The 8,939-nt window shown below is 34.6% G+C and overlaps 1 protein-coding gene across 1 annotated transcript; it reads right to left on the bottom strand.

Moving 5' to 3' along the window:
* Positions 1-3,718: 3,718 nt before the first annotated feature.
* Positions 3,719-7,958, bottom strand: Smp_054470 (Thioredoxin, Trx2). The gene is made up of 3 exons (XM_018789713.1): positions 7,930-7,958; positions 6,197-6,361; positions 3,719-4,075 (listed from the first exon to the last, which is right to left on the bottom strand). Exons 1-3 carry the CDS (start codon positions 7,948-7,950, stop codon positions 3,947-3,949), a joined length of 315 nt encoding a protein of 104 aa, XP_018655128.1. The 5' UTR covers positions 7,951-7,958; the 3' UTR covers positions 3,719-3,946.
* Between the last annotated feature and the right edge of the window lie 981 nt (positions 7,959-8,939).

Here is an 8,939-nt window from a genome sequence, read left to right as displayed (position 1 = left end):
CAAGAACAAAGAAGGAAAGACAATCACGGAGATTCAAGAACAGAGGAAATGACGGGTAGAATACTTCGACGAACTGCTGAATAGACCAGCTCCATCGAATCCACCGGACATCGAAGCAACACACACAAACCTTCCCATAGATGTCACTCTACCAATGATCGAAGAAATCAAGATGGACATCAGACAAATAGAGAGTGTGAAAGCGGTAGGACCTGACAATATACCAGCTGAAGCACTGAAGTCAGACATTGAAGTAATTCCAAACATGCTTCACCTTCTATTCAAGAAGATTTGGGGAAAAAGAACAAGTGCCAACGGACTGGAAAGAAGGATACCTCATCAAGATACCAAGGAAAGGAGATCTGAGCAAATGTGAGAACTACATAGCATCATACTACTATCAGTACCAGGAAACGTTTTCAATATAGTGTTGCTGAACCAGACGAAAGACGCAGTAGATGCTCGACTTCAAGATCAACAGGCTGGATTCCGTAAAGATCGGTCGTGCACAGACCAGATTGCGACACTACGGGTGATCGTTAAACAATCGGTTGAGTGGAACTCGTCACCATACATCAACTTCATTCATTATGAGAAGGCGTTTGATAGTGGGGATAGTGGAACCTTATAAAAACATCTTAGACGCTATGGTGTACCTGAGAACATCGTCAACATCATACGGAATTCATACGACAGATTACACTGCAAAGTCGTGCATGGAGAACAGCTGACTGACGCATTCTGAGTGAGGACCGGAGTCAAACAACTCTACCTACTCTTCTTCTTTCTCTTTCTTCTGGTGGTTGACTAGATTGCGAAGATCTCCACATCTGACGATAGGCATTGAGGAGCATAGGCCACCCGCCAGCACTCTCCATCAAACTCTGTTTTGAGAAATCCTTTCTTGTTGATTCCAGTTGCTACTCATTCTTTTCATATCTGCTTCCATTTCTCGACGTAATGTGTTCCTCGGCTTTCCTCTGCCGTATGAATTCCGTATGATCTTGACGATCAAACTCCTTTTCATAATCAATGAAGTTTATGTATAGTGACGAGTTCCATACAATTAATTGTTCAACGATGATGCATTATAAGTAATTTACATTAAACTACACATTACTATAAGAATAAATTATATAGTCATTAAGTTAATCTGTCATATAATAGATTCCCTTAAAAGTATAATATTCTCTCAATGATCAGTGTAAGATTCACTCGATGGCTTGAAAGGCAATTGGCAAGAATCCCTGGAACCAGTTTTTCTTCCATTTGTCTCCAATTAGCCAACATCAAAACTAGTTATTTACCTTAATGATATTCTTTTTGTTGGCACACTTTTAATAATCTGGTGGATTATCATTTCTAGTCGTTGTTTTAAAGATGAGTGACAATACATTGATTAGCTTTTATACATTCGTTTTTGAGAATAAAAATAATACGGTATTGTTACTGATACTTACATTGATATTGTCAGTCAAGTTACTCCATAAGAATAGACGAAAACAGCTCAAGAAGTAACAAAATAACCAAATCAGCTGTAGTGAAATATAATATTTGTTTAATGAATATATTTAATGAAAACTAAAGTACTTCTTCTTATGCATGTGTTAACAAATATATATCATCAATTTTAATTAAAGGTTAAACGTCACTGAATCCATAATTATCTTTTACATATAATAGTAACTAAGTGCAATATATGACTAATTGTGATACAGAAAGATGTTCAGTGAAATGATTTTTTTCATTCACCTCAGTGATTTATTTATTTATATTTTTCAATCATCTCTCTCAGTTTATCTAAATTCGCACCAACAACTTCGTCCACTTTTTCGCCACCTTTGAATGCAATAAATGTAGGCATCGCAGCTATAGAATACGTTTCAGCTGCAGACTGAAAATAAAAGTATAAGTGACGATGATGCCTAGGAAGATTGAAGAAAGGAAGAACAAGAAGACAACAGTTAGCAACAGTCGAACACGAACAGAGGAAGTCAAGGCACAAGCTAAATGCACAGAAGCAAATAAGCAAGTGAACAAGAGCATTAGAATAGACGGACAGAAATACATGGAAGAGCTAGCAACGACAGTGGAAAAAGCTGTAAGAGAAGGAAATATGGAACAACTATATGCTACAACGAAGAAACTATCAGGGAGATATAGTAAACTGGAGAGACCAGTCAAGGACAAAGAAGGAAAGACAATCACGGAGATTCAAGAACAGAGGAAATGACGGGTAGAATACTTCGACGAACTGCTGAATAGACCAGCTCCATCGAATCCACCGGACATCGAAGCAACACACACAAACCTTCCCATAGATGTCACTCTACCAATGATCGAAGAAATCAAGATGGACATCAGACAAATAGAGAGTGTGAAAGCGGTAGGACCTGACAATATACCAGCTGAAGCACTGAAGTCAGACATTGAAGTAATTCCAAACATGCTTCACCTTCTATTCAAGAAGATTTGGGGAAAAAGAACAAGTGCCAACGGACTGGAAAGAAGGATACCTCATCAAGATACCAAGGAAAGGAGATCTGAGCAAATATGAGAACTACATAGCATCATACTACTATCAGTACCAGGAAACGTTTTCAATATAGTGTTGCTGAACCAGACGAAAGACGCAGTAGATGCTCGACTTCAAGATCAACAGGCTGGATTCCGTAAAGATCGGTCGTGCACAGACCAGATTGCGACACTACGGGTGATCGTTAAACAATCGGTTGAGTGGAACTCGTCACCATACATCAACTTCATTCATTATGAGAAGGCGTTTGATAGTGGGGATAGTGGAACCTTATAAAAACATCTTAGACGCTATGGTGTACCTGAGAACATCGTCAACATCATACGGAATTCATACGACAGATTACACTGCAAAGTCGTGCATGGAGAACAGCTGACTGACGCATTCTGAGTGAGGACCGGAGTCAAACAACTCTACCTACTCTTCTTCTTTCTCTTTCTTCTGGTGGTTGACTAGATTGCGAAGATCTCCACATCTGACGATAGGCATTGAGGAGCATAGGCCACCCGCCAGCACTCTCCATCAAACTCTGTTTTGAGAAATCCTTTCTTGTTGATTCCAGTTGCTACTCATTCTTTTCATATCTGCTTCCATTTCTCGACGTAATGTGTTCCTCGGCTTTCCTCTGCCGTATGAATTCCGTATGATCTTGACGATCAAACTCCTTTTCATAATCAATGAAGTTTATGTATAGTGACGAGTTCCATACAATTAATTGTTCAACGATGATGCATTATAAGTAATTTACATTAAACTACACATTACTATAAGAATAAATTATATAGTCATTAAGTTAATCTGTCATATAATAGATTCCCTTAAAAGTATAATATTCTCTCAATGATCAGTGTAAGATTCACTCGATGGCTTGAAAGGCAATTGGCAAGAATCCCTGGAACCAGTTTTTCTTCCATTTGTCTCCAATTAGCCAACATCAAAACTAGTTATTTACCTTAATGATATTCTTTTTGTTGGCACACTTTTAATAATCTGGTGGATTATCATTTCTAGTCGTTGTTTTAAAGATGAGTGACAATACATTGATTAGCTTTTATACATTCGTTTTTGAGAATAAAAATAATACGGTATTGTTACTGATACTTACATTGATATTGTCAGTCAAGTTACTCCATAAGAATAGACGAAAACAGCTCAAGAAGTAACAAAATAACCAAATCAGCTGTAGTGAAATATAATATTTGTTTAATGAATATATTTAATGAAAACTAAAGTACTTCTTCTTATGCATGTGTTAACAAATATATATCATCAATTTTAATTAAAGGTTAAACGTCACTGAATCCATAATTATCTTTTACATATAATAGTAACTAAGTGCAATATATGACTAATTGTGATACAGAAAGATGTTCAGTGAAATGATTTTTTTCATTCACCTCAGTGATTTATTTATTTATATTTTTCAATCATCTCTCTCAGTTTATCTAAATTCGCACCAACAACTTCGTCCACTTTTTCGCCACCTTTGAATGCAATAAATGTAGGCATCGCAGCTATAGAATACGTTTCAGCTGCAGACTGAAAATAAAAGTATAAGTGACGATGATGCCTAGGAAAAACTTTGATTTTTAATAACAACAAATACTAAAAATATTATGCTTCTCAAGGATATGAATCATAGGCATCCGTCTGACCAGCCCAATAATCGATGTCTCAGTCTGTTAATGGAGTAATTTTTCTATCTTTATATACTGCTAGGAATTGTCATTTTATAGTCTGCATCAAATCCTATCTTGACTCTTGTCGTCAGCGGAACCCATGATTTCTATTACTTGTGTACGTGAAGATACTGTTTGAATAAATTATGGCCCTATCCATATTTGACTTAACTTTCGGTAACAATGGTCCGTTTTATTTCCAATGTCTCACGGAAAGAGTACTATGGCAAATTGAGGGTTGACCCAATACAAAGTGAATAATTACGTATTTAGCCACTGTAGGTTTTCCGAAATCGGCGAAATAACCTAGGTTATTTAACCGTTTAGTAGAAGAAAGATAATAAAGACATAAGTCAAAGTAATTGAACAGCCAGAAAGCAATTGAAAACTGTTTTCATGGAAAAATAGTGCTGTGGACTTTTTTAGTAAGACCATTCTTTGTCTGGAAATATCATCATCTGATGTACCACTGGAGCAAGGCGAAACAATCCATATTTCCATATTACAACAACGGATTGCAATTACCTATTTAGTGGATTAATTTGATGTCTTAATATTTTTCTGTTCTTTTTCTAGACCAATAAACTAACAGAGTAATAAGGATTAACAGAAAATACACGACACGTAATTTATCTTAGTCAACAAGAGCCCTCTTTATGATTATTTTCCTTTCTGTTTGTAAATATCTTTCCAGTTCTACTGATCTCCTGTTTCCAAAGTAGTAATTTAGATAGAAACATTTTTGTATGAGCTTTTATCGCCTTGCTAGTAATAAAAAAGGAAGATCAAATTCCATGAATAAAACTCGGATTCTAATGAAGAAGACTCTAACTCATTTGACTGTGTACCACAGTTTTATTTCGCAGCATAAAATGTATTAAAAGTTGTCTCTCCCGGATAAAAGAATACATTTAAAGGAAAATAACTATGAGATATGCTAGATGCATACTTTTGACAAAGAGGATTGCATTTACTAGCTAACATCATATGGTCAAATATATATATACATATATATCACTTATGAAAATATCAAAATGTTATAAACGATGTCCGCATTACTAAGAATCCCTTTTTAAAAGTACACTAAAAATTGGAGCCACATTTAACTAATCGATCAAGTTTAATAACGTTGTAAGTTGACTGGAATAAACTTAAAATGCTAATTTAACGCTTAGTCTTTAGTTTTGGTACAAGGATGTTATTTCTCGACATATTTTAATGTTACTTAGCTATTGATTGGTTCTGAAGTCAACTGCATAATTTTTATCACATTTAGAACTTTTTGTCTGAATAAAATCCATACATTGGTGGTTGTGCTCCCACTGAGATATAAACACTGCAACTATTTACCTAAGTTTCAGAAGGACAGCACAAATGTTAACCAACCACACATATCTTGAAATAATAACTATTGATACACATTCGACTTGGCTGGAAGGATGAACAAATGAAAGTCCCTAGAACCAATTTCAAACTATATTTATTGGTAAAAATTGGATACCAAAATCAGTTGATCAGATTTGTTATTAAAATAATCTTTAACAAGACGAATTAAGACAGCGAAAAATATTTGCATCAAAAGGGAGAAACTATAGAGGCTTTGTATTCCATAACTGGATGGTTTAGCCACTAAGCTTTCATTGCCTTTCTAAATGTTACTGTCATCATGTGCTTCAGAAAGATGAATAAGTTTTAATATCTACACCATTTGGCAGGCTAGAAGATTCATATTTAACTATGAACATAGACGACAAGATAAGTTTCAAAACAATCTGCTTAATCCATAAATAACGTAAGCGTACTTAAATTAATCATTTTGTGCCTGGATAAATGGCACTTCGTATACTCAGAAATAGGCACAATTTATAAGGAAGCAACGCTAAGTAGGTCAAAACAATTTCTATTACTTTTATTTACATAGCAATTATGAAAAGAATATATAAGCATACTTGAGAACGATCCAAAGATTCGCAACACCTACCTCTAACTCATCTACATTTAATTTTACGAATAAAACATCTTCCCATTCTTCACAAATTTTGTCCAGTTCCGGGGCGACTCTTTTGCAAGGCCCACACCAATCCGCAAAAAAATCCAGTATCATAAGTCTTGTTTCACTTTCTTTGATAGCTTGTTCTAATTCTTCCTAAGGTTGCATAAAAATGAACATAACTTTAGGTTTTGTAAACAAAATTGTAGTAAAAATTCATTTAGTATTGTTTGTTTGAATTTTCCCATCGATGTGTGAGGACTACAACTGGTCCATCTCTGCTTACCAAAATTGTAGTAACTTTAGTTGAACTTTTAGATATGACAAATAACGTTTACGCTGGTCGCTTTAGTAAAGATACTCTACCTAGAGTTCATAAAATTACAATAGTATCAATATCCTATCCATGATAATTTAGAAAATCAAGTAACTAAGAATTGAGAAACATAGTATATTATAGGCACTCGGTCAGATTGAATGATATTAACATAGGCCCTCATGCAAATGTGTACGTATCATGGGAAACACAATGTATGTGTTATGAGTGTTAGACTTAAATGTATCAAATGATGTGAATCGACCTTATAAAAATTATCCCTTTCAACAGAATTTTAGTTTGCTAACTAGTTCTTTATCATAGGTACATACAGCGACCTTCAAATTGCGATCCTCAACAATATTAAGCACGAACTAAAATTTAAATGCTATTTATCCTTATGGTCTGCCGACTGTTTAAACAGTGCAGGTTTGATCTAGCTAATCCGTATCCAATTATTTGATGTCAGCAATCAGAATTTTAGTATAAACGAAAAGTGTATTGTAAAAGAGACGAACCTTGACACTTGATATCAGTAAGCAGAAACTATATTTTATGCATCACTACAGTCCATACATCAAATAATCACAACGCACCAGAGAAATAAGAACACTATCAACTGTGAGTAGAAACACATGAAATAAAGTAAAGTTTACAATAATGGATGAATTTTTGTTCTTAAACCCAAGCAATGAAAAGAATTGGGAAATTTAGTGCTTTTTGAAGGCTTTGATTAACATACCACAGAGAAACTCCTTTGCGGTTTTACAATTTGCATACAATAATTATGGAGAAAAGTTCCGATATGTAAAATTTTAAAATTAATAAATCATGGTTTATTCATATTCTTCAGTTGTTTCGTAGTTTTATCAGACGAAGGACTTTTTTAATTCTCAAAGTAGTTTCCTACAAAATTTCATGGTAGCACCAAATGGTTCGTTGAAAGCGGATATCGTTTTCGAACTTGATTTAGCTACCTCACTAAAAGTGAGTATACCAGTCACTTGTCAGAGACTGTATGGTCCAATAATAAAACCCGTGAGATTCTAAGGCAAAAGCCAAACGTTGGTGATGCGAGTTTCATGACTTATTGAGACAGCTTTCAATGTACATATACAAGTTTACTACTGTTATATGTGTAAACACGAATTCAAGTGTACAGTAACTCAAATAATCCACAAATACTAAAATACAATAGATCTTCATATTTAAAATAGTATTCTCTATTCGATTCAAGGAACTCGTTAAAATTGCCTACAGTACTTACAAAAATTAGTATTATTTCCTTGGCATCTCAACATAACCTGTGTTCTTAGCAACGTCAAGTGTTACAAGGCGTTTATTGTACATGGAAAAGCGGTGGAATACAAATATGATCTTCAAGCTCGAACGAAAACCTGATACGTACCTCAGTTTGAACTTCTCTCATCTCCAAACGAAAACAGATGGTAAAAGTTTGAAAATGTCTTGACTTTCTGTGCGTCTATATCCGTCTATGTAGATAAAGACATGACCAGTTGTTCAATGAACAATAAATAAAATGTCAACAACATTTCTGCCTACAATATAACATTATATTATTAGGCCATAGGAAAAATGTCACTTGACATAATGACTAGCAGAAACAGTGTTAATAGTTGGTGTAACAGCAATCGAATATCTGATATCTATTTGAGAGCCCTGTTTAAAATGATTGATTTTGTTTAACTCACCTCATGACATAATGGAATGGTTTCAGGTCTTTAATATTGCATAACACAGATAGCATGACTGCTTGGTTTAGCTCATTCTATTGAACTCGATGTTTGAGGTTAATTTTTCTTGAGCATTTGCTTAAGATAAATGACGTGAAGAAGATTAATAACTATCATATTACTGGGTGTGAACTCGAATGGTTATGATACTAGAAACTCTAAAATTAAAGTGTAGAAAGGAGTTGAAGGAGTAACCCTCAAAATGAGTAGATCAATAGTTTATGTAAGAAAAGTCGAATAGGTGGAAATAACCAGTTTATTTTTTGATGCAAAATTATAGAGTGCTTTCGTAAAATATGAAAATCATGCACTTAACATATATCTTGCACATTTGTCAGTCGTTCATTAAATGCTTCATGATTCTCCTATTTCTCTTGTTATTATAATAACTCTTCTAACATTCTGTTCTCTTCAGTTCGACCTTCTCAATCTTCTGCTGGTAAGCATTTCACTTCCTGTCGGTGTCACGTACTACTTACAAACCACACAGTCAAGAAGACACGATTTCTGAGATTCACAGGAACATAAGTGTGGTCTTCGTGAATAGCCGACAGAGTATATAAACGTCGACCGTCTTCAATGTCTAGTGTATAGGGTTTTGGTTGTTTGCTAATAGGTATTGAATTGTTGGTCACTTCGTTTTCAGGTAGAAATTGAGAACTAA

The sequence above is a fragment of the Schistosoma mansoni genome, chromosome W (genome assembly GCF_000237925.1).
Source record: "Schistosoma mansoni strain Puerto Rico chromosome W, complete genome".
In the NCBI taxonomy this organism is placed as follows: Eukaryota; Metazoa; Platyhelminthes; class Trematoda; order Strigeidida; family Schistosomatidae; genus Schistosoma; species Schistosoma mansoni.
Note: the sequence above shows the minus strand (reverse complement) of the source record. Positions and strands in the feature narration are given on the sequence as shown.